Source organism: Euprymna scolopes, chromosome 20 (genome assembly GCF_053919585.1).
Source record: "Euprymna scolopes isolate OS-2025 chromosome 20, ASM5391958v1, whole genome shotgun sequence".
NCBI classification, from domain to species: Eukaryota; Metazoa; Mollusca; class Cephalopoda; order Sepiida; family Sepiolidae; genus Euprymna; species Euprymna scolopes.
In genome coordinates this window covers 88,277,722-88,304,731 of record NC_136501.1, presented here as the reverse complement: position 1 = coordinate 88,304,731, position 27,010 = coordinate 88,277,722, and the positions used below count along the sequence as shown (strand labels likewise).

The 27,010-nt window shown below is 32.6% G+C and overlaps 1 protein-coding gene across 13 annotated transcripts in view; it reads right to left on the bottom strand.

Moving 5' to 3' along the window:
* The window catches only part of LOC145241536 (unconventional myosin-VI-like), a 381,082-nt gene that overhangs the window by 107,317 nt on the left and 246,755 nt on the right, over positions 1-27,010 (bottom strand). For all 13 annotated transcript variants that reach the window (XM_080104590.1, XM_080104593.1, XM_080104586.1 and 10 more), the window contains exons 3-5: positions 22,567-22,636; positions 4,302-4,375; positions 2,448-2,577 (exon numbers count right to left, since the gene is read on the bottom strand). In XM_080104590.1, the coding sequence (XP_079960716.1) occupies positions 2,448-2,577; positions 4,302-4,375; positions 22,567-22,636 (274 nt within the window). The remainder of the gene's footprint in view (positions 1-2,447; positions 2,578-4,301; positions 4,376-22,566; positions 22,637-27,010) is intronic.

The following is a 27,010-nucleotide window of genomic DNA, read 5'->3' as shown; positions in this document are numbered from 1 at the left end:
TGTCTGAAGATTTCGTTTTTAATATTCATACAGGCTATGGATGGGTTATTGATAGCCTGAAGGATCCTAAATTTTTCAGTAGTGCAAAGTGAGCAGGTCTTGGAGGTTGGGTCGTAAGATTTTTTAATATCCATGATTGACCATTTTATTTTATATGGAGTATTAGATTCTTTAAGCGACCAAATCTTGGTGGCTAAAGATGTGTCAAATTTCTTTTGGGGATATTTGAAAGTGGAGTTATGTGCATACAGCCTCTGCTTGAAGGTACCCTGAGTCATTCCAATGTAGATTTCTTCTTTACCTGGGTTATTTTCAGGAATGACTTTGGCCTGGTAAACGATAGATTTGATTGTGCAGCCTCCCCCCAGAGGACAGGTATCTCCTCCCCTGCATGAGCAGCGAGGGTTAGGGGGGTTAATAGGGATTGGGGGTTTAGATGTCAGGATAGAGCCGACTGAGGGAGAGCAGGAATAGCTAGTTTTTATGTTGTTTCTATTAAAGATTTTATGGAGTTTGTTTGTGGGTGGAAAATGCTTATCTATTAGAAGAAGGAATTGTCTACCTATATTATACCTGACGTTGAGGGAGAACGGAGGGGTGAACCAAATTATGTTCCTGGATCTGTTGGGTCTGCGCTGTCTGGTGGGTGGATTGGGCATATATGAAATATCTTCCTGGTATCCACTTTCTCGGAGTGCTCTGTTATAATATGGCGCAGCTTGTTGGAAAATCTCTCTGCTGGATGAAAGGTTGGAGATTCTTCTGCTGATGCTGGGGACAAGGTTCTTGAAAACACGAGGTGGATGGCATGATTGCGTATTAATGTACTTAAGCTGTTCAGTAGGTTTGTGGTAGGGTCTGGTAGAGTTGCTGGGCAGGTCCAATGTAACATCTAAGAAATCCACACTAATAAGGTTGGTGTCAATGGTGATATTAAACCCAAGTTCTTTAAGGAATGTGGTCAATTGTTTTCTGAACCTGTCTAGATTTTGACCATTGCAGTTGCGTGAAAGACATAAACCATCATCTCGGTATAGGCCAAATTCATGGTTGGGGAACTTGTTCTGTAGGGAGTGGAGAATAAAGAGACCTACCAGATCACAAATATCCGCACTATCAAAGGCACCCATTGGAACATCAAAGGGGTCCTCAGGATTGGATTTTTTAACCCACGTTTTGTTATCAAAGAAAAGGAGTGAATTTCTTGCGTGGAGGATAGTTTGGATTTCCAAGTCACTGATCTCCATGAAGGATTTGGCAAAGGTTAGGGAGCTGTCGAGGATTTCCCTGCTAATGGATGGATTAAAGTCAGTAATGTCAAATTGAGTAAACTTGCATTGTTCTTTATTGGGAATGGCTTTGAACCATTGGATGGATTCTTGGGTATTAGTCCAAAGTTTAAGGTTGCAATTGTTTTTTATACATTTGTTAATTTTCTTGACGATATATTTACTCGCTAGACCTATTTCACTTTTAGCAGGGTTAATCAGTCTGCAAGTAGGTCTGTCTTGAAAATGAGGTTTGTGGTCTTTCAAGGTAATGAAGGCTGTTTTTTGAGCTAGCTGATTTGCTCTGTAGTCAATTTTTAGTTTAGCTGCAATGTTTGAGGCTTCTTGGTTAATATATGATAAGGTACGGCTTGATGCGATTTGATATTGCTTTGTGATGTTTTTTAAAGCAAGATCCTTGTATTTGTTTGTATGGATTTTATAGATATTTCTGGTTTTATCTGCAAATGTGAGAGTGTGTTCATTTGATTTAAGATTTTTTATGTCAGTGGCTAAGATTTTTTGGAAGGCAGTGTTATTTCGCATGAAACGGATTTTAGGAATTAAATCCAGTAAGTCTTTTTCAAAGGCGTCCATTTCAGGGGCTTTATCCGGATATTTGGAGGATTTTAGACCATAATGGTTATTTAGATGTGGGTCTTCTGTAGAATTAGAAATATGATGTTTCCACCTCATACGTTTCACTACATCTTCCATTTTATTGATAAGACATTTCAGATAAAATGTGTTGCTGGGCGTCGGAATGTCCTTAGGAGAGTATCTGAGTTCTTGTTTGTTCATTTTACAATTGTTCCTCTTAGTAGTAGATATAGTACAAGATTTATTTTCAAGAGTGCTGCCGAAGAGATTATACCGATTTTCCACAGTATATTATTACTGTTTTCGGTGTATCGAAACCAATGGTACGACCTTGAAATATGTATATATAGTGTCATAATAAATATTATATATATATATATATATATATATATATATATATATATATATATATATATATATATATATACGAATGAAAATTCGCTTGCCCAAATCCCTTCTACACTTTCCCTACTCATACGTAGTTAAACTTGATGAATTGAATAATTAAATATTCTAATTCTTCAAGCGCTACAGAATTAAGAAAGAAGATACAAAATTAAGCAATTGTAGTTCACTTACCAATTGCAAAGACGTGAGGCGGCATTGTTCCAAGCGATTTTCCTCGGTAAGCGTGAATTGTCTCGGATGAATACAAGTTAGGAATAACACAGTACGGATTGATGGCGATTAGTATATTGGCTGTGTACGTCTACAAAAGAAAATACAAATTAGATTAACAATTCAGAAATAGAAAGTATAATTCTAATGCTTCATAGAATTTTAATTTAATCTTTATACTTATCAAGTTAGGCTTTTTTTATTGCTCTTACATTGATATAAAAAAGTTACTTTTTCTATTAAAAATTATTAAAACGAATGTTTTTATAAACTCGATCATGGATATGCGAGCGACTTCATGAAAATAAACTAATTTGCATATTCTTTTGACAAACGAGCGTTCATTAATTAATTCATTTTTTATCGTTTCTTATTAGATGATTCGTTTCATTTAACTATTACGCTTAATTCTTTTTATGCATAGTTTCTATATTCTGCATAATTGCATAGAATTTAGGATAAAACGTTCTAGCACATTGGCGTGTATATATATATATATATATATATATATATATATATATATATATATATATATATATAACCTTGTCGGTGTGCCTGTGTGAAACGTCTCTATTAAATTATTCTTTGAATATTCAGTCTACACTTGAAACTTGATATAGACCTCAGGAACATTTTCGGTTTAGTTTTAGCCTGTAAAAATAGCTGTCAAGAGGTCAAACTTAAAAAAAAATCAATCAGTTGACCTTGGCAGGAGTAAATCGACTAACTTCTGAGCATGCGTATATATATACTATTGGTTGATTTTTTAACTTATTTTATTCATCTGACGATAGCTCAGACAGTAATGAAGACGGCTGAATCACTAAATAACGATTAGGGCTGGAACACTGAATGATTTGGTTTCGATTCCAGCTGATGGCACTAAAGTCATTTTTTGTCTCAACTTATTATTTATTACTATGCATATTGGGCAAAGTATATAGAGAATATATAGATAATTTTCTCTTTAATAATAAATACAAAATCTGCATGAATTAAAATATCATATGTAAACTATTTTGCGACTGAGCAACGCCAGGCGATCTGCTAGTATATTTGATAAAAATGAATGTACGTATGTCCGACCTAGTTCATGATATAAAAGAAGAGGAGGTGGAAGGAGAAGAACGAATAAGAGGGTGAAAAAAGTAAACAGTAATGCCAACTCGTGCTGCTTCTTTCAAATCTTGATACCAATCTAGCTACAACTGGCCAAATCTTTCGTGTCTAAAACTAAAAGAAAATTCCATGAGCAAAGTTTCTTTCATAGAACTGTATGTGGAACACACTACCCTGGGGCTGCTTCCCAGATGACTATAAAATGGTCGTTTTCAAGTCCAGTGTAAATAAGTCCTTGTTGAGCCGTCCTTTTATATAATTAAACTCTACCCCAGTTCCACCATTGCTGATCATTACAGTGTTGTCTCGTAGTCTACCTGACAGTCATTTATTCTTATCCTAGAGTCGCTTTTAGGTCTTTATAAAGAGTGACTTCTCGATTATTTTCATTACTCTTTGCCTGTACCTGGCCAGAGATAGGTTAGCTTCAATGTTAATTTTTTCAAGCCGTCCAACACATCTCATGTAAAACGGTAAATTGATGATGGTGATGATGATAGTGGTGATTGTGGTGTTGGTGTTGTTGTTGTTGTTGTTGTTGTTGCTGCTGTTGTTGTTGTTGTTGGTGGTGGTGGTGGTGGTGGTGGTGGTGGTGGTGGTGATGATGATGATGATGATGATGATGATGATGATGATGATGATGATGATGATGATGTAAGTATAAGAACTTGATTAAAAAAAAGGAATACAACTTACATAAATTTGGTTTTTGTAATAACGGATTTTGCAGTTGTGCAACAACGTCGCCTCATTAAGATACATGAGAGCACCTGAAAAAAAGTAAAAAGCAAGTTTTTAAAAATAAAACAATTATTAAAACAAGAGTGGAAAATAATAATAAAAAATAAAACAATCATTAAAATTATTAAAACAAAAGTGGAAAATAATAATAAAAAAATAAAACAATTATTAAAACAAAAGTGGAAAATAATAAAAAGAAATAAATAAAACAATCATTAAAATTATTAAAACAAACATTAATGAATCCAACATGATGAGACATATAGGTTTCGGATTTTTTTTAGATGGCGATTTGTATGATTTCATATGATTTGCATTCTTCGGACTACTGTTCTCATCTTGAGTGTCATTTTCACAAAGTTTCAGTCGATGTAACCTCCGACCTTCTTCAGGTGTATTTTATCGAATTCAGGAATCCTTCTGTCTAACAAATGATTGGGAAAAGGGTACAACTTCAAGTGATTTTAATCTAACTTCTGAGAAGATGGAACATTACTTCTCTGTCTGTGGAGGAAAACAAGGCCGGTGTTCATCTTGGTTGCCTTGGTATATAAAATGTTGAACAATTATTGAAATACAGATTTGTGTAAGAAATTTGTTTATAACGTCAGTCAAGAGACAATCGACAAAGTAGGTCGAATAGTTTATGGCAAAATTTGGTAAGCAAATGGAATTCGCAAAAATGTCCGAAATGGTTTAATCTTAGGGGTTAAAAATCAAAGAGATATACAAAGGACGGATATAAAAACTGATGTAAACGATATAGTTAAGTAGACTGACAGAAATGTGCAATTGTTAAGATACGTAAGGGCACCTGAAAAAAGTGAGTAAAATAATAAAAAAAAATTAAACATCAATTTTTAAAACAAGTATTACATGTAAATATAAAAAACTCTGGTAAGAACAAGTGCTGATTGAACCTGTATCATATCGAGGCAGACGATTTACCCGAGGATATAATTACCAAGCTCGACAGGTTTGGCAGCACTTGTGAAAGTTTCACTAAGTAAGCAGTTCAAATAGCCCCCCTTCAAAGAATCCTTAGATTACTTTACTGGGTGGTCAACAGATGGCTGTGTGTCATACGTCATCAATGTGTTTATACGTCATCTTTATTTTGTGATTATATCTTATTTTGCTATTATGTGCTATTATGTAATTTAGTCAAGAAAAAGTGTCCTTTTTGAAATTTAGGTTGAGAAATTGAGTTGACGTGTTAAAAAATGACGTAAAAACAGGAAGTCAAAAGTGATGTGTAATGAGAAAACAGTATTCTCTTTCCCTATTGGGTTTTAACCGTGGAAGAGAATAGATGTGTTTCAGAGATCTACTATGTCACCCTATAAGGGATAGATTTAAGGGAAAATCAATATTAAATGTTATATGAATATGTACTTTTAAGAAAATTAAATAAAAACGAGATTTGGAAAGATCCAGAGCAATAAATGAGAATTTTTTTTTAATCTACTGCTGTTATAATCTACACACGACTGAAAAAGAAGACCCACAACTGAGACAACTCTATACTTGCAACATGAAGGAGTGACATTGGCTAAGTGGTTAACAACCCAGACTGAAATTCTGAGTATGACAATTCGTTCCACAGAAACACTTTCATCAAACTTCACCTTGTGCCTAACATCCTTGAGAGGAGGTAAATAAAAAACTATACTTATGACGACTATGAAAAAAAAAAGATAGACAGAGCAATTCTACACACATAACTCTGTGTAGTTTGCTATCGTCATCACTTCGCTGCTGCTACTGCTACTACTACTACTACTACCAACAACAACAACAACAACAACAACAACAACACAGCTGTTTACGCGTGTCGGCCATTTGTTGCAAATTAGAGAAGACAAAGATTCTTGACCATACATATTCATTCATAGTCAACATTAATAAAACCTCCAAAATGAAAATTAAAACAACAAAACATTCATATTACTTTCTACGCATACGTCATCTAAACTAGATAATCCAAATCGGTGTTGTTCGGGAGTACTTTTTGTTACATTTTCAATAACAACTAATTCTTTATACATACGTGCTTCGGTCTTTTATTGCCTTGTCTCCGTCGTCGATGTACCATCTGTAGTTGCTATACAATAAGTTTATTTTTTATGCAGCAAAAGCAACGTTTATTGGGTTTTCTTTAAGTTTTATTTGAAGAAAATTGACTCAGGAGAGAGAAACTCATGTCATCTTATCTAATTAATTTACTTCTTACCTTTCTAACTTCACTGAAATGAGTGACACACACGGACAGGCATCGCGATAATATTTCACTTAGATTATCAATTTTTTTCCATTATTAGCCAATTTTCGCGTGCAATCCATAACAGACTCGCATTATACAATGTTTCACAATTGGTTTTCACGGACAAACTGATTTGAAAATCTTTGTTTCGTTCACTCGAAAAACATGACGTCAATCATCATCTCCTCACATCTGTTTTGTTTACCGTTTGACCTGCTATCCCTTTCCTCAACTTTACGTCACACATCTCTGGGAACAATTCTGTTGTACAGATTTTGATTATGGTGACATGCACTACGTGTGACCTTTGTTAAAATTCACACTAGTTAACTTAATCTTTTCTTATATGTAACATTTTTATTTTCATTTTGATTCGTTTTTTTTAAGCCTTCTTTTTATCAAATTATTTTCTAATAAAACTTTGAATCTTAAACTAAATTACATTGTTTGGCCATGAAATTATTAAACAAAATTGTTATAAAGCTATAAATTATGTTGTTCCTTTTAATTTTTATTTATAAAATGATTAGGGAATATTCGTCAGACGATATATATGTATTGTATTTTCTCAGTGTGGGTGATCGAAAAATACACTTGCAAATTACTTAGGACCTCTATCCAGTCATGGCTGACGGAACAAGAGCATGCTACTCCCATGAAGTAAATACAGGGTTCCGTTCGAAATTCCATCCAAATAACTGAGTTTAACAGAAATATTCCTGAGTTCGACAAGATACACCTAAAGAAGGTCGGAGGTTACATCGACCGAATCATTGTGAAAATGACACTCAAGATGAGAACAGTAGTCCGAAGAATCTAAATAACACGAATATGATTCAGCATTTTAAAGATTTTTGTATATTTTTGTATTACTTATAAAACATTCATCAAGTTGACATTCTCTTAATTTTTTTCTATAAAATGAGAAACAGTTTACAAAGTACTAAAATCGTTTTTACATAAAACATAAAAAATAAGGACAACGACAAACTACTTCAGACAAAAATCAATTATTTGCAATAGAAGACGACCGTGACGTCAATCGTTGAAGTATCGTGAAAAATCCACCCTGTTGTGAATTTTTAATGCGATTTCAAATTTTTAAGACAAAACAATTTCTGTAAACAAGATAAAAAACAAAGTTATTACATTTTTACATCAAACGTTTAAATGATTTTCATAAGCTCTCGAATTTGTGTTACGTGAAATAAAGACTAGGGATAAAAATGAGATAGAAAATTAGTAAAACTTCAAAGAATACATACCACAACCAACGCTTCTAAATGAAACAATCAAGTTAGCGATAATAAATATACATCCACTACTATATATATATATATATATATATATATATATATATATATATATATATATATATATATTAGTAAAAATATATTTGTTCAGATGGATCACGCGTTATGTTGTAAATAGGATATGTTTTAGATAGAAGCCACAAAGAACTTACGGGGTCGACTTTATTAGGAAATTAATAGAAGATTCGTGAGAAAGAAAGTGATGAAAATTAGTCGGATATAACGTCAGATATAACATTGACAGAATTCAAGTTGCCAAATTCCTATATCTCTATAACGCGGTCATTTCCTCGTTCATGGATTATTGCTACCATATCTAATTTAATAGTTTCCGTACTATCTGTCAAGCTCAAACCTGTGTCACATCGCTGCAGCTTCGTGCTTGTTTTACAAGTACTTCCATGGAGTGCACTCTAATGAAGCTAAACGAAAATGTAAAATTCGTAAATGCAAGAAGATTTTCAACTCTGCTAACTTCTTTCATCGTGTCATTTACCTTTTGAATTCTCTTTTGCTTCTTTGTTTTCCAGACTGTATCAACATACAGAAATTTCAAAATGTAAACAAACATATTGCTGCCAAACTTACAACTCAGTTTGTGTCCCTATAAATCTGCCTCCTATAACAAGAGTCCCTTCTATTAACGTACCAACACAAAAGAAATCTATTCAAGTTAAAAACCCTTCAGTGAGGTCCCTCAGTGACTTCTTCGTAACTCTGTCTGTCTGTTTGTCTGTCTGTCTGTATATATATATATATATATATATATATATATATATATATATATATATATATATATATATATAACTTGTTGATTTTTAAACGATAATACGGCAATTAAACTACACAGAATTTTTCATGTTTCAGCTTTGTGAGGATTCGTCAGGCTATTGCACTAGACTGGTGAATCCTCACGAGGAGGAAACGATGAAAATTCTGTGTAGCTTAATTATCACATATATTTTCAAAATTTCAAAATCAAAAAAAAAAAAATGAATATATATATGTGTGTGTGTGTGTGTGTGTGTGTGTGTGTGTGTGTGCATGGATTATTTAGCTTACATCGACCAGTTGAGATTTTGGTCTTTACGACCTTCTTTCCATTCTCTAGTTGTATTGATTGCTGTTGCTGTGGAGGGGTAGCAGGCACAATTGAACGTTTGGTGTAAGTTTCCATATTTAGATTCGAAACTCATGATTGATTTTTACCCGGCAGCCAAAATTGATTGCGTTGAATTGAAAACAATGCTTCATTAATATCAGGGAAAAGTCTGACTGATAATTAAACCATTCAAACAGGCCGGTTTCATTGTTTTCTTTGCAGACTTTTATTAAAACAAATCGAAAACATGATCCGCTTAATAAACATGAGTCTACGTGGACAACATTGCATATTTTCATGATAAAACCAGACTAACGCCGTCCTAGGACGGATAAAGTTATTTCTCCAAACGGTCTCCCTCCCCTGGCAAGCATTCAACTAGCTACAACCATTATCAAAAATTTTCCTTCCTCTCTATTTGTGCCTAAAAATAAACGAAAATTCCATGAACAAAGTTTTCTTCACAGACCTGCTCACCTGTGAAACACAACACCGCGGAGCTGCCTCCTAACTAATTATAACGTGGTCGTTTTCAAGTTCAATGTAAACAAGTTCTAGATGAACAGCCCTCTAAAATAAATTAACTTATCCAATTTTCACAATCTCCAATTATCAGACTACTCATTAACATTTATCCTTGAATGGTCTCCAGGTCTTGATAGATATATGGTAAGAAAAGCAGTTTTGCACCACTTTTATATTCCGTTATGACTTATGAAGATCAACAGCACGATACAATCTTATGTCTAAAATCATTATTCCAAGTTTGATCAAAATCCTGTACACGATTTTTGGATTGCAGAAAATGTCTAAAATTAAAGACTTAAGCTTAAGGGGTCTTAAGACGGAATCGAAATTCGAGGAATCTTGCTAAATATGTGTGTAATGACGCTGGATAAAATTCAATGCAAATCTGAAATATTTGAATTTTCAAATGAGATGTTGTGTCCATATTATACATCCGAATCAATGCAGTATAATCATGTTAACAAACCGGTCGCCAAATAAATCACGGAAGTTTAGTAACATTCAGCCTGGCAAATTGTAAATGGGTGACCATTTTGGAATGCCAGGTGCTATATGTGAGAGTATTACCTTTTTCCTTACTTTGTAATAGATTTTTTGTGTAAGCATCTTTACAGAAGTTATCCATTGTTACTCGAGGCTAAATGGAGGTCAACTAATATCAGGGGGAGTGGGAGTAATTAACACTCTCACAGTCGCAAGCCCTCTTTTGGCCATGGGCATATTGCAGTATAGACAACAAAAGGATAAAATGGTCAATAATAAATATACAACAAATAAATGCTGTCAAAGGCAAAATACTCTTCTACCTACCTGAACAAGTTTTTTTTTTTTAAACTTATTTTAAATCATTTATTTAGTTTGAAACAAAAAATAGTGTAAAAACTTAAGTTAGAACAAAGAAATATCCGATATTTAACCGTCCTCAAGGGAGTCTCGATAATCGCTCAAAAATCGAAAATTGAACAAAATAGTGTTAGAAACACATCACTGTAAAGAAATCCGGATGAAATATAATCATTGTTCGAATTTCATCAAAAATATCTTTCCCTTGGCTTTTTTTTTCGAGGACCTCCCAAAATTTAACGTAAGTTTATCTGCTGACACAATAATGTTTTGATGCATGCTTTATAATTTGTGCATTGATAGCATTATAAGACGCTAGCCTGTAAAGACGTAATTCTGGGTTCGATTCCCATCTGAAGTTGACAAATTATTTTTAACACTTATTCTTATTTTAAAATCACAGTTGACTTTTTTCCTTTGGCGACATGTGGGAAGGAAAAAATAAATGATCGAATTGTGTCTGTTGTGGATTTAATTTTTTTTTACATTTTTCCAGAGGACACAAAATCTTTATTATTTTTATTGGTAGTCTAAATAACATTTTTTTTTTTTTTTTTTTGCAGACAAAGACATCCTATTTAGTAAATACTCGACGTTATTGGTATTGGTAACGCCGGATATGGACAGCTAGGGTTTCATATATTTTAACAGTAGAGTTTTCCTTCTCCTAGATGGATGACCTGACTCGATCTACAGGTCCATCAGCACCGAGAGGGTTATTTCTGCGCCTGGTTTCAAAGCCAAGTATTTTTACGCCCCCCGCATGGGTAGTTAGGATTGATTGAGTTAGTATCAAAGATAATTAGTATCTGCTTTGAAGTTATACTCCTCCAAATAGGACTAAGATTGGAATATGTATAAATTCACAAGTTCTGAGTGGAAACGGGGGTGGAATATGCATGAGTATGGGGTGTAGATTTAAGATTCAACGAGGATTAAATGTGGTTTGTGGATTGCACTTTTGCCCCAGGCAATGCCGAGTAGCCCTGCTAGTTATTAATGATATTCAAAATCCTTTCTGCAATCCAACCATCTTAATCAAAATAAACTTCCGTCAATGCTTGACTTCAAAAGAGACTTTTTCCCCTCCTCTTCTCTTTCTCTCTCTCTTTCTTTTAAGCTAATTCGCAGTGTTTGCACACACCATAAACATCTATGTAATTTAGGGAGAAAGAATAGGTCACTTTACTTCTGTATCTCTATTTCTAATATTATATAAAATGAAATTGGTGTGTGTATGTATGTGTGGGTTCAATCCCTATGGACTCGAAAGCGGCCTGGTCAATTTTTATGAAATCTCAAACGAAGGTACTTAATATGCTTGGCAGTGTTCTTAGATAGGATTTGGATCGGAATGTCTTCGGTAAATATAGATAATAGATAATCGAAATAATCCAATGAAAGAAAGAACGGGGGATTTTGACCAATCTTACACAGCCTAACATCATAAATGCATTTGAAAAGTTTTATTATCACACAAACCGAAACGCTCGACACATAAAATCATTAGTAGTTTTTTTTTTTTGATATGGCATGGACACGTTCAAAATGAATCTGTTTAGAACACAATTGAAGCATGATACTTGACTTTTACATTTTCAACTTTAATTTAAGCCATTATATATAAAAAATAATTTCATAAAATTAACAGTAGATTCTCTACAGTGCAATATAGACTACAATGTATTGCAGACTAAGTCACTGGGGGGAGGCATGTGAAGTTTCCTCCCAGTGCACCACGATGGGTCCCTAACTAAAGCAGGCTATCAATTGATTTGATTGAAAAATGGACGATTTCACCGATTTCGATGACAATAAACGTATGAGAGTGTGAAACATTCGTTGATTATCATTCAATCCAGAATAACGTCGGGTCTTCCTGCTAGTTTTCTATAAGCATAATATATATATATATATATATATATATATATATATGTGTGTGTGTGTGTGTGTGTGTGTGTGTGTGTGTGTGTGTTTTATTTTTCTTCCTTTGAAGATTATAATGCTGGGTATGGGGCAGCCAAACCAGCTGCCAACATTCCCCTGCTTTTTATTGAAACCATCCGAGAGCTCTTTTTAGTATCCTATATCATTGTTGTTCTCTTTAGTGCGATTGTCTGGATCTCTTTTGCACTTGGTTCACCAGGAATATTAGTTAGGTAGGACTTCAGGTTCTTCTTCATAAGCCCTGTAGCAGTAACTGGTATGATTGAGATCTCCTTAAGATTCCAGTTTCTTTTCATATCATACATGAGACCTTGGTATTTGGTCTGTTTCTCCCTTTCTGCTCTGTTCAGACCTCCATCATTAGGGACATTCACTTCAGTGTGTGTGTGTTTGTGTGTGTGTGTATGTGTTTGTTTGTGTGTGTGTGTGTGTGTGTGTGTGTGTATTTAATAAAATCAAAGTGCTACAGATAAGAAAAGTAGTTGTGACTCAACGGGTCAGCGTTATTCTAGTTATTATTGGATGAATGCCATCACCTAGGTAACTTTAATATACCCCTCACATACTGATTAACACACATTAATGAAAGCGTTTCCTGATTACAAGAACATATTTTCTTGGAGGTAAAGAAGAAGCCTAATGTGTCCCCGGGTTACAAATGACAATGTAAATAAATGAGTTTTTGTTAACTTATTTATGACTTTTTGAAAAGGTCAAGATTCAGGTTTCAAGGTCATTGGAACCTCCAAAAACCAATCCAATAATAATAAAGTATTTGCCATGTTAATTTAAAACATTTTTTTTTGGGGGGGGGGGCAAGGGAAGAGGTTGAAATGAAGGAGAAAGGGAAGGGTGGAAGAGAAGTAGGAAGATGGAAATTTTTTGATGAAAATGAAAAAGAGGAAATAAAATGGGGAGGAGAACGAAAAGAAGGAGGATAAAATGGAGAAGTAGAAGAAAGATAAGGGAAAGAAGAAGAGAAGGAACAGTAGAGAGAGAGAGAGAGAGAGAGAGAGAGAGAGAAAGAAAAGGCATAGAAAGAAAAAGCAAGTGGGGTAAATGGAGAATGAGGAAGAAAAAGAACAGTGGGAGAAGAAAGAAAGGGGGAGGGGGAGGAAGAACACCAAAAAAAAAAGAAGAATGATAATGAGGAGGAGGGGGAAGAGGAGGAAGAGGAGGAGGGTATAAAATTCGGCTCCAGTTGCTCTTTAGATGATTCATAACAATGCAAACATGTCGACGATTTCGTCCAAATTACTAAATGGCTTTTGAGTTGCTAAGCAAAATTCGACCACTTCACTTCTTTATATGTCATTTTAGACATTTGCAATATTTAAAAAAAATGCCAACAGCATGATTTGTGTGTCTAGGGGGGGAGGGTAATATGTCTAATAGATATGATGAAATATGCTTCTGTTTAGAGCACAATTGAAGCATGATATTGACTTTTGCATTTTACACTTTAATTCAAGCACAAGCAGTAAGGCCAAGCATATAAAAGTCAACAGCAGGTTCTTTAATATGAGAGGAGCGCATTCGAAATGAATGTTTCTGTTTAGAGCACAACTGAAGCATGATACTTGACTTTTACATTTTAAATTATAATTCAAGCCATCTATAATATAAATCTCACCTGCCTGTTTAAATGTATGAATGTATGTTTTTATGTATGCCTAAAACTTTTGACAGAGGCGACGGATTTTCACGAGATCAGTATCGTTTTGAAGCTCGACCATTCGGACGACACATATCGAAAAATTGGCTAAAAACCCACAACTGTGCACTTTTCTTCAAGGGGTGTTGCTTTTTTTCGAAAGTCATGGCCTCTTTTCGATTGTCTAGCCTTAATTTAAACCTACGTCTCTTTTGGCTTAGCGATGGGCACAACAGCAAAGACGTCAGATTTTTTTTTTCCACGTTCTTTGCCTCCCTCGCGGTATGGGTTCGAGACTTCCTGTCTACTACCACTTTTTTTTTCAACAATGTCAGATTGTGTTACAATTACAGAAAAATATCAAAAATAAAGGATCTATTTAAGTAAAAAACCTTTCAGTAACTTTTTGAACACTCTATTCATATCAAAAACACTTTTTCTATTTATTTAGGTATTTACTTGCTTCCCCACGAAAGTAAATGTGACACAAGGTCATTTTTAATGTGATGGGGAAAACCAGCTCCCCTAAAACAAGGGCAAAAAGGGGAGACTCTGGCAGTATCTAAAAACATAGTAATTGTCTCTGTATGAAAGGTTTCCCCTACATTGACCAATTAACTTAAGTGAAGCATCATAACAGATACTACACTATGATCCCGGCTTGAAAGCCGAGAAAGAAAAAAGGCGAGTCTTTTTTCTTTTCATTTAAAAAGAAAATACAACTTTGTTATATATGGGTTGTGGAATTGCATTCATCTGCAAAAGATCAAGCTAATTTGCATACTTTTTTAAACTTCATTTTAATTAATTCCCTCTTAGTTTTTTCGGTTTTCTCATGGCGTGATCATCTTTAGTTAACTATTACATATAATTATATTCATGCAAATATTCTACATGATTTATACTTGCGTAATATTTGCGTAAAAAGGTTATAGTAAACATAAACCTCTTTCTATATATATTTATGTATGCGTATATATATTTGTTTAAAAACTTTGCCTACCAAACTCCTCCTAGAGTTTTTGGTCTACAGACATGTAACGTAACATATAGGTATTCAAACCCACACAAAACATTATATTTGAGTTTTAGCCAGGGAAAATCGGTGCAAACGTGTGAAAATTAAAAACATGAAATTTGCCGGGTGAAGGTTGAACGACAGCATTACGATTATGCATGCGTGACGTAATAGCTCTTGCTTCATGTTTTAATTTTTAGCCTTGCAGCAAACATATCTTCATAGCTCAGGCATTAACGTCAAAAGAAAAAGTAAATCGTAAGCTAAGTGTTTTGGTTTCGATTCTCGGTGTTGGTGCACAAGTCATTTTTTTTTAAACTTTTTAAATCATTGCTATATATTGGGTCCAATATATTAATAATCTATTATAAAAATCTCACCTGTCTGTTTAAATGTATGTATGTATGTATGTTTGTATGTCTGCCTAAAACTTTCGAGGCAACGAATTTTCACAAGATTGTTATCATTTTGAAGCTTGACCCTTCGGACGACAATTATCGAAAAACTGGCTAAAAACATTAATTCCTTCACCCTCAACTGGGCAATTTTACTGGGCACTTTTCTACAGGGAGAGGTCGTTTCTTTTCCTGATATGTACAAAAGTCATCCCCTCTTTTCGATTGTCTAGTCTTAATTAAAACCTACGTCACTTCCGGTTTGGCGATGGACAAACAGCAAAGATAGAACGTTTTTTGGGTTTTTTTCACGTTCTTTTCCTCCTTCGCGGTATGGTTTCGTGCCTACCTGCCTACTAACAATTTTTTCTTTTTTGCTCAACACACACCTCCAAACACCCGGGCAATGCCAATCACCCAGAGTTGTATAATAAATCTGCATTTAATCAAAATATCATATTTAAGTGTATATTACCACCGAGCAATGCCGGGCGGCTTGCTAGTATATATCTATTTATATAAATTCGTATTCCTGTCTGTCTGTTTGTTTGTTCACAATTTGATTAATATATACAAAAAGTGTCTTACTTTAATCTTTCATTTTTTCTATATATATAGTATGATACTTGGAAAAATATACAATTAAGAGATCACCTTATTTGCATATGACATTAAGAAAAATTGATTTTACTAAATAGCGGTATCTTAGTTAATGTTTTTAGCAAGAGATTTTTTAAAAGTATTCTATTTAAAATTGTTCTTTAATAAATTTTAAACAACAATCGAATTGATAATATATTTAATTTAATTTATTTTGGAATTAATATTTCCAACAGCGACCTTTTTTTTAATACTTTTTTTTAGAGTTATTTGCCCCTAGATGCTATCCATAAAAAAAAAAACAAACGTTTACCAAAATATAATTTGGTAATTTCATTAAGTTTCTGGCTGGAAAAATAATTCCGTGTAGATAGAAAAAATGTTTGGCTTTTATTGTTTTTTTGGGTTTGTATTACTGTACACATAGATTCGAAAAAGTTGTCAAAAAAACAAATATATAACAAATAAATGTTATCAAAGGCAAGATAAGTTACTTTTCTGCCAAACTGGATATATTTTTTGTGTTTTTATTCAATGTAACATATTTATTCAGCTCGAAAAACATACAGTGTTTACCGATGTATTCGAAAAATTCAAGATGGCGTCTCACACCCTCTTTAACACCGTAAGTATGGAAAAAGGTGTTATAAATAAAAAACTATACAAAATACTATTAAAAACCCGCCGATTATATGTCAACCTATGTCACGGTAACATATATTGAGCGAGTTTTTAACAGTATTTTATCCGGTTTTTTATTTATAACACCTTTTCCCACACTTACCGTGTTAAAGAGAGAATAAGACGCCATCTTTAATGTTCCAATACATCAGTAAACACTGTATGGTTTTCGAGCTGAATAAACATGTTACATTGAATAAAAACACGAAAAATATATCCAGTTTGGCAGAAAAGTAACTTATCTTGCCTTTGATAACATTTATTTGTTATATATTTGTTTTTTGACAACTTTTTCGAATCTATGTGTACAGTAATACAAACCCGTTTTTTTTTTAAATATTAAAAAAAAACATTTATGAAAAAAAAACTGAAATGATTTCATTTGTTTGTTTTATTTTATTCCTTACGGCAATACAGAAATCGGTAAATATTTACCACGTAATTCAGCGTCGTTTAATACCTAAAAAAAATGAAAATCTACTGCATCCCCTCTAAATTCCACAATTTGCACTTTTTTTCTTTTTTAGTGTTAATTTCATCGATTACAAACTTAATTTTCTAATGAAAAAGGTAACTTTATATAACTTTATATGACGTGAACCAGCGGCGTTTGACCCCTAAAAAAATGGAGATCTACTTTTTTTCAGCTTAATACATTTAAACAGCCTTTATAAATATTATCAGAGAAGAAATTTGGAAAAAAAAATAATAACATGTTAGAGTGGGGGATCACTCACCCACTTTTTGGCCACCAAGCGTTCAACGAGACATGTCACATCTAGCATTTTTTTAAAAGTTTCGCGATTGAGGAGGGGGGATAACTGGGAGGGGGGGATAACATTGGAAACATAAAATAACGATAAATTTAATTATTTTTTATGAGACCATTCTCTACTTTCACCAAACAATTTAATAAACAATACAAAGCCCAAAATATGACAAATTCAATTTTTTTTTTTTTGGGGCGGGGGGGATTACATTAGAAATATAAAACAAAAATAAAAAGCAAATCGAAAAGCCCCCGCCTCTAAAAAAAGCAAACCTAAAATTTCCTTTATTAAAAAAAAACAGTAAAAAAAGTGCCCTTACAAAAAATAAAGGCAAATGTGTAGTTTAGCAGCGTAAATTATTTAACAGATAAAAACTATTTATTTTTATATAAAACATTATTAGACGCAAAGACTGAAGTAAAACAAAAAAAAAAGTCATTTTTATGGGGTTTTTTATCATTTTTTATTAGACTAAATGTACACGCCTTACACGTTTAAAATTTGGCCTTTTTAGGTTTGGCAGATTAGCTTTTCTAAGGCCAAATTTGGCCTTTTCATACTCTTTTATTACAAAAAAAAAAAAAAAAATATGGCGGCCAAAAACATAGTTCATGAAAGAGCTTAAAAAGGCCAATCTGCCAAACATGAGAAAGGCCAAATTTTAAAAGCAATATAGCGGCCTTGAATAATAAATATAAATGATAAAAAATAATAAAAAGGAATTTTGTTTCTGGTTTTATTTCAGCCTTTGGGTCTAACAATGTGTTTTATATAAAAATAAATAGTTCTTATATATTTTTTTGTCTGGTAAATAATTTACGCCGCTAAATTACACATTTACCAAAATAAAAAATAAATGCACGCATTAATGTTTATAAACGTTACTTTTTAGGCTCACAAAATCGTGAGTTTTCTTAGGACAGTGATCCCTTCTGCCGAACTATCTGGTGGAGAGGGTATCAGATACTTCTTTTTGGAGGGGATTACATTTACGTGTTTTTATCCGTTCTTTTATTTTTTAAATTGTTGTGTGGGTATCCACGTTACGCATGATGAAAATGATTAGTATAGCAGGCGTGTTTCAAACAGAGCTTCATGTCAACCCAGGCAACGCCGGGTACCCATGCTAGTATATATATATATATATATATATATATATATATATATATATATATATATATATATATATATATATATATATATATATAGCAATTAAGCTACACAGAGACTTTGGCATTTCATTCCCCTAGGGAATTGGCAGGCTAAGGATACAGCTTGAAAGATTCTGTAGAGGTTAAGTGCCATAAATATATTTTCAAAATAAATATACAACCTAGTTCTACTCGCGTATTGAGCACTGTAGAAGAAAATACTGATAACCTGATATTCGATATATATATATATATATATATATATATATATATATATATATATATATATATATATATATATATATATATATATATATATATACACACACATTTTGTAAAGAATAGATTTTTCTATTTACCGGTAGCATAGAAATCACTGTAATTTCTTCAAATTTTAATAGTGAATTTGTTGGTATAGCGAATTGGGTAATTAACTACTGATCACATTTTGATATGACCAGGGAATGCCGATGGGGCTGCTCAGACAATTTTTAAGAGGTCAAAGTGACTTATTTACCCACCCTGTTCTCATGTACCAAGCTGTCACGTTGTGAGCGGAGAAGTAAATCGACACATCTAAAACATTTTTAAAAAGATGTGACGATTACAAGTTAATCTTGATGACGTCACTTCACTGCGTTCAGATTTGTTTCGCGTCAAAGTTTGATTGACACGTTGTTGTCAAATAATACGAGACATTTGCATCACAAACCGTTTTAGTAAATGGTCAGCTTATCAAGCCAATTAATAGATCGTTCAAGTACAGAAAGGTTGGTGCTGGATTAGGCTTATATAGACAGACGTGTTCACCGAAACAATAACACTGACTTGATGCAGAAAAAGAATTAGAACTAAAAAAAAAAAAAAAAAAAAAAAAAAAAACGTTATTACAAAATAAAACTAGCATGAAGACCCGATTGAATGAGGATCAAAGACTGTTCCACACTTCCAATTCTTTCATTGTCATCGAAATCGGTGAATCACCCATTTTTAAATCAAATTGATTCCCTACTTGCTCTAGTCGGGGACCCACCGTGGTGCATCGAGAGGAAGCTTCATATGCCTCCCTGCACTGACTGCTATTTTCATCTTCATAGGTGTTATTGTTTAACCTCGTTTTGGCCAACTCATCCTTCGGCCTTCGGAGCCCGTGGTTCAGTGGATAGAGGCATTGTGTCTCTACCCTGCCACGTAAGCATTATCTTAACATAATGGTTTCAATCCTAATGAAATCAACGTGGCTGAAAAGCCTGCAAGGTTTTTAAATATTCAGCTTCTTTTGTTCTGGTGGTGTGAAAAAGGTAGATAAGTTCAAATTGGCCTAGTCTACAACTACATGTGTTAGCAACATGCATAGAAAATTGAAAATAGAATCGGCAACAAAGAAGAACGGTGTGTTAAAGTACACGAGCACGTTATATACTTTTATATAATTGTTATATTGACGAACTAGCAGATGGGGGGGGGGATTTGCCCGGTCATAAAATACGCTTAAATATGATATTTTAATTTGACCAGATTTTGTATATATTATTATATAGTCGTGATTTCAAAAGTAAAAAAAAAGTATTTGGGTGCAATCAGTTGGAATAGAAACCGAAAGCAAAACTATGTCATTTAAAGCTGGTGACGTTACCACTGTACGAATGTGACACGTATATGAACTGATTAAAAATAAACTAAGATGAATTTACAAAATGTATAACGATGTTTTCAATTTTGACCCCTTTTTGTCCCTTTAAAAATTATTTTAACATGCTAAAGACCCATAAAAGAATGGTCCATAAAAAATGCAATCATTTGAGGCCCTAGCGCCACTCTGTGACTTTTCGTTTCGGAAGAGATTGAGTTTGAAAATATAGAGACAGACAGAATAGACAAACAGACAGACATAGTCGGGTTTTATAAATTGGATGTTGTACTTTAAAGTACCGCAAAGGGCAATTATTTGCAAAGCAACTTCCTGACCCATATTTATCTTTTTCTTTTTATTCTCTTACTTATATCACTAGTAAAGATATCCATGCTTTGTGCGGGACTTTGCAGTAGGACCCGCTTGCTGAAGCCCACTTTGCAGGCATCCTTGCAGTAAGTGGATTCTGTAAGAGCCGCACCAAATATGACCTTAATCTTTGACCGAAACCTTGAAAAATAGTGTGCACCATCCCTAGGTGGGGGACCGTCATCACTGCCAGGTTTGGTCATGAACAGTTCAGTGGTGTGGGCAATAGGAGAGTATATATAATTAGGCTATGACCTTGATCTTTGATCTTAACCTTGAAACATGGTGTTCACCATCCCTAGGTGGGAAAGGGGCATCGTCATGCCAGGTTTGGTCATGATCAGTCCAGTGATATGGACTGTAGGGGAGTTGTACACAGAGACACACACATGAACGCTACTTTATTTATATATAGATTATATGCGTTCCAATTTTACATTTTGTTTGTGTTCTTTCTTTCTTGCCATTATTACGACTACATTATATTCAATGTATAAATAATGACATTATATTCAATGTATAAATAATGACATTATATTCAATGTATAAATAATGACATTATATTCAATGTATAAATAATGACATTATATTCAATGTATAAATAATGACATTATATTCAATGTATAAATAATGACATTATATTCAATGTATAAATAATGACATTATATTCAATGTATAAATAATGACATTATATTCAATGTACAAATAATGACATTATATTCAATGTACAAATAATGACATTATATTCAATGTACAAATAATGACATTATATTCAATGTACAAATAATGACATTATATTCAATGTACAAATAATGACATTATATTCAATGTACAAATAATGACATTATATTCAATATATAAATAATGACATTATATTCAATGTATAAATAATGACATTATATTCAATGTATAAATACTGACATTATATTCAATGTATAAATAATGACATTATATTCAATGTACAAATAATGACATTATATTCAATGTACAAATAATGACATTATATTCAATGTACAAATAATGACATTATATTCAATGTACAAATAATGACATTATATTCAATATATAAATAATGACATTATATTCAATGTATAAATAATGACATTATATTCAATGTATAAATACTGACATTATATTCAATGTATAAATAATGACATTATATTCAATGTATAAATAATGACATTATATTCAATGTACAAATAATGACATTATATTCAATGTACAAATAATGACATTATATTCAATGTACAAATAATGACATTATATTCAATATATAAATAATGACATTATATTCAATGTATAAATAATGACATTATATTCAATGTATAAATACTGACATTATATTCAATGTATAAATAATGACATTATATTCAATGTATAAATAATGACATCATATTAAATGTACAAATAATGACATTATATTCAATGTACAAATAATGACATTATATTCAATGTATAAATAATGACATTATATTCAATGTACAAATAATGACATTATATTCAATATATAAATAATGACATTATATTCAATGTACAAATAATGACATTATATTCAATGTATAAATAATGACATTATATTCAATGTACAAATAATGACATTATATTCAATGTACAAATAATGACATTATATTCAATGTATAAATAATGACATTATATTCAATGTATAAATAATGACATTATATTCAATATACAAATAATGACATTATATTCAATGTATAAATAATGACATTATATTCAATATACAAATAATGACATTATATTCAATGTATAAATAATGACATTATATTCAATATACAAATAATGACATTATATTCAATGTATAAATAATGACTATGTTCTTACATTGTGTTGATTATTGATGAAGCCTTCATTTAAAACGAAATATTGAATCAAAGCATGACCTTATGTTACTACCTTCTTATTAGATTTTAATTGATTTGAAAAAATACTTACAGTTGTCTTCCACATATTTGTTATCATCTTCCTCTGCGGGATAAGTTTTGTCGTAGAAGGCATTGATCGTCTGAAAAAAATGAAAATAAGTGAAGAATTAGAATGTTTGATATTTGATTTTTTGGTAGAAGTCGCATAGACTCGCAGATAATCACAGCAAAAAGTGAAATTTACTGGTACATTTCTCGCACATATAGGATTTTCTATGGCTGAACAACATATGTTCTTTATCACTTGTATTTGGGAAAGTAATGTATTCTTGCTCGAGTACTTTCTTGTTCTTTTCTTTATCTGTTATTAGCATGACTACCCGGCATTACCCGAAGTAAAAATGAAACATATTTCTATTAAAACTTTTATCTCTTTACCTCGCTTTATCACTCTCTATTTTCTCTCTTTATCCCCTCTCTCTGACTCTCTTTTTTTCTTCTCCCCAACCTAATCCCCTCTAGACACAGACACACATATACAACTCTTCTTTATATAGATACTAGCCTGGGTGCCGGCGTTGCTTGTGTCAAAATAAAAAAAACACCAAAAACTAACGTAAGGCAAACGAACGATGTTAAATATAAAAATCTGAAAAACAAAAACGAAAAAGAAAACAGAAAAACGAACGTTAAAACTTCTGAAAAATAAAAACAACAAAAAAAAAGACGTGAAAAATGGCTTACATAAACCTGTTTCAATATTAAAATTTTAAAAATCGGTGGGTACCCAGGTGTTTTTGGGTGTGTGTGGTCGGTCGGGGTTGGGGGTGTCAATGGAAAATAAGAATAAGCGAATAAAAACAAAAAGCAGAAAAAACGTTACGTGAAAAATGGCTTAAATAACCCTGCTTCAATATTAAAATTTTAAAAATCGAAAAAAAAAAGAAAACACCACGATTCGAACCCAAAGAGTTTAGATAATGAGCCAACGCTCTAACCAGATGAGCTAAAATGTTGTTTCAGTGGATGTATACATCTAGGAAACCAAGCTACACTGACATAATATATATATATATATATATATATATATATATATATATATATATATATATATATATATATATATATATATATATATATATATACTAGTAAAAGTATTCGTCGTTGACTGGGTTCAAAAACAGCCTACAGAAACTCTGATTTATGAAAGTATGATAGGTTATGAAAAGGAAGGGTTGTAAAGAGATAGCTTCGAATTTGAGGGTATCAAAACCGAAGCAAAATATGATGAAAGTAAAAATAAAATAGATAACCCCATAATTTATTATACCATACCTGTTCACACTGAAACACTTATCACAATATTCTGTGAATCTATATTAAAAAAACCTTGTTAAACTTTGTGACATATTTCCATTCTATGGAGGTTAGGCGCGAACGAACACCCCATAATTTTATCATACCATATTTCTTCAAACTGAAACATAATTATCAAAGTATACTTATGCAGATAGATATGAAAAGTCTTTATTAAAGTTTGTGCCTATTTCCATTCTATGGAGGCCAGGCGCGAACGCAGACCCCACAATTTTATTATACCATTCCTATTTAAGTTAAAACATACTTATCAAAGTATTATTATGTAAATCTATATCAAAAACACTTGTAAACGTTTTTTTTTAATTTTTTAATTTTTTATTTCCATACTTTGTGGACCAGGCGCATACGAAGACCCCACAATTTTAATGAATCATCATTATGCCAGATCAAACATACCCGTTCCTGTGTCTCGATACATCTTCTATCATTATATTCGATCAGTTTTCTATAATAGTCAACCATATAGGAACCTATTCGTGACCAGACACACACACAGACGTTCAGCTTTATATATATATATATATATATATATATATATATATATATATATATATATATATATATATATATATATTTAGTGGAAATGGTAATTAATAAAAACTGGAGAAAGTGCTCAATACTGTTGTAAAGCAAATATGCGTTTTATTTTTTTGCATTTTATTTTTTATTACCGTATCTTTCTGTTAAGTTACATTATTGTTTCAGCTACTCGGCCGTTTTTTTGGCCGTCTGTAGCTTCCTCAGACTTTTACAGAATATATATATATATATATATATATATATATATATATATATATATATATATATATATTTATATGTGTAACCTTGTCTGTGTTTGTGTGTGCAGAATGATTTCTACTTAACTCCTGTCAATTTTTAGTCTGAAGACTTAAAACTTGGTAAATAGAGGATTTAGATCAGTGGAACAAATGTAGTTTGGTTTTTAGTTGGTAAAAGTAACTGTTAAGTGATTAAAATTGGGAAGAAAAAGTCTACTAAGCCTTTTACTTCTACACATGCACAAATATACATTTATATGTTAAAGTCAGTTCACTTTTAACTATTTCTTATCTATCTGATGATAGCACGAAGGGTAACAACTAAGGCTGGAGCTTTATGTTTTGTTCTAATTCTAGCTGATGGCTCTCAAGAATTTATTTATTATTTATTTTTTGTTTTGCTCTACACGCGCCTCCAAACACTCGGGCAACGCCGGGCACCCAGGCTAATATAATATAAAGTATATACTGTTCTAGTTGTAGCTAATCGACGAACTGATATGTTTGATAGGCATTGGCGAATCAGCAGCAGCTACGATGCCAATGATATGACATGATGGCGGCCTTAAATAGTACAATCGTGAAAAGCAAGTTTTATGCAATTTATAACATGCAATTGGCAATTCTGACAAGTCTGAAGACGCGTTAGCAATGAATCAGAATTTCCTCTGCAGATGTGAACCAGTAATGAAAAACAGGTCTTTTATAAATATGATTAATATGTTGACTGTTTGTTGGCAGATTTCTGGTGGGAAAATCAAAGTGTTTGAATATTTAAATACTAATTTGGTGGGAATGAATGAAGCGAAAACGGGGTGTTTTCTTCCTTACTGAACACGTCTTTTACTAATTTTAGATACACGTGGGATAGTTTTAACAGAATAATAAAAAAAAAAGAATTGCAAGTAGATAATTTGTAATCACACTTGCTCATACATATTAACGTTATGGAATGTTTACTATATAAAATAGTGGATAAGTATGTAAACAGACTAGTAGGAATAAAATTCACACACACACATCTTTAAAACCAACCGATATTTCGGTCAATTCAAAAGACCTTTATCTCTACCCCTAGCAAAATCCAAATCATTGGTTCTTGCCATAATTGACAAACGGGGCAATGTGTTGATCCACGAAGGTATTATGGTTACTTACATCATTGTATAAATAAATATATATATAAGTATATTGAGCTCTCTTGCAATAGTAACTGGACGCTGTGGTATATTTTTCAAAATATCCACTCGTTCTTTTTCTATCTCTCTCTCTCTCTCTATATATATATATATATATATATATATATATATATATATATATATATATATATATATATATATATATATATATATATATATAATTGCTTCCAATGTAATAGATGTACTGAGACTAAAACCGCTTAAAGAACTGCCAGCAACCACTGTAAAAATAGTAAAAATAAAAACGTGAGAGTTATATGCTCAGTCTTTTCAGTCCAAAGTAGCTGAGCAGCAGCTTGGTTCCCATCAGTTTTGGAAAACGGCAAACAGGGTCCTGAACAGAAGCATGTACTCTATCCCAACCATCATCAATGGACCTGAGGTAATCTCGTCAGCACCGACCAAAGCCAAACTCTTTGCCAAGAACTTTGCAATTAATTCTACTCTATGCGACCCCCCCCTGTATTTCCACCTGTATCTGAAAACACACTATACGACATACAAATATTTGTGCTTGATGTTGATTTCAGTAAAGCAACCTGACGCCATTCCAAATATAGTGCTGAAAAAGCTTCAACCAGAACTAGCGCCCATCCTTACAAAGCTGTTTAAACATTGTCTTAAGGAGAGTTGCTTCCCAATATCCTGGAAAACCTCATCAGCATCCCATGTATTTAAGAATTCAGGTGATCGATCATCTCCCTCTCAGTACAGACCAATAAGTCTCCTGCGCATCATGAGTAAGTTGCTGGAATTTGTATTAAATAGAGAAGTAGTCAACCATCTCAGCAGAAGAAAACTTCCTCGGTGACATGCAATGTTGTTTCCGTTCTGCTAGATCTACAGCAGATGTACTAACAGTTATTTCTCATAGGATTAGTGAATCTCTCAATGGAGGCTTTCTTTCTAGGGCAATTGCTCTTGACATATCAAAGGCTTTTGATAGGGTATGGCATAAAGTACTACTCCACAAGATCTCCAGCTACGGTATAGTAGAAATGTCTTCTCAATTATTAAATCATTTCTCTCTGCTAGGTTCATATGAATAGTGGTTGATTGGCAGAAATCAGAAGCTTACAGTATTAATGCTGGAGTCCCTCGGGGGCTCCATTTTAAGCCCAACTCTCTTCCTAATCTACATCAATGATCTTCCTAA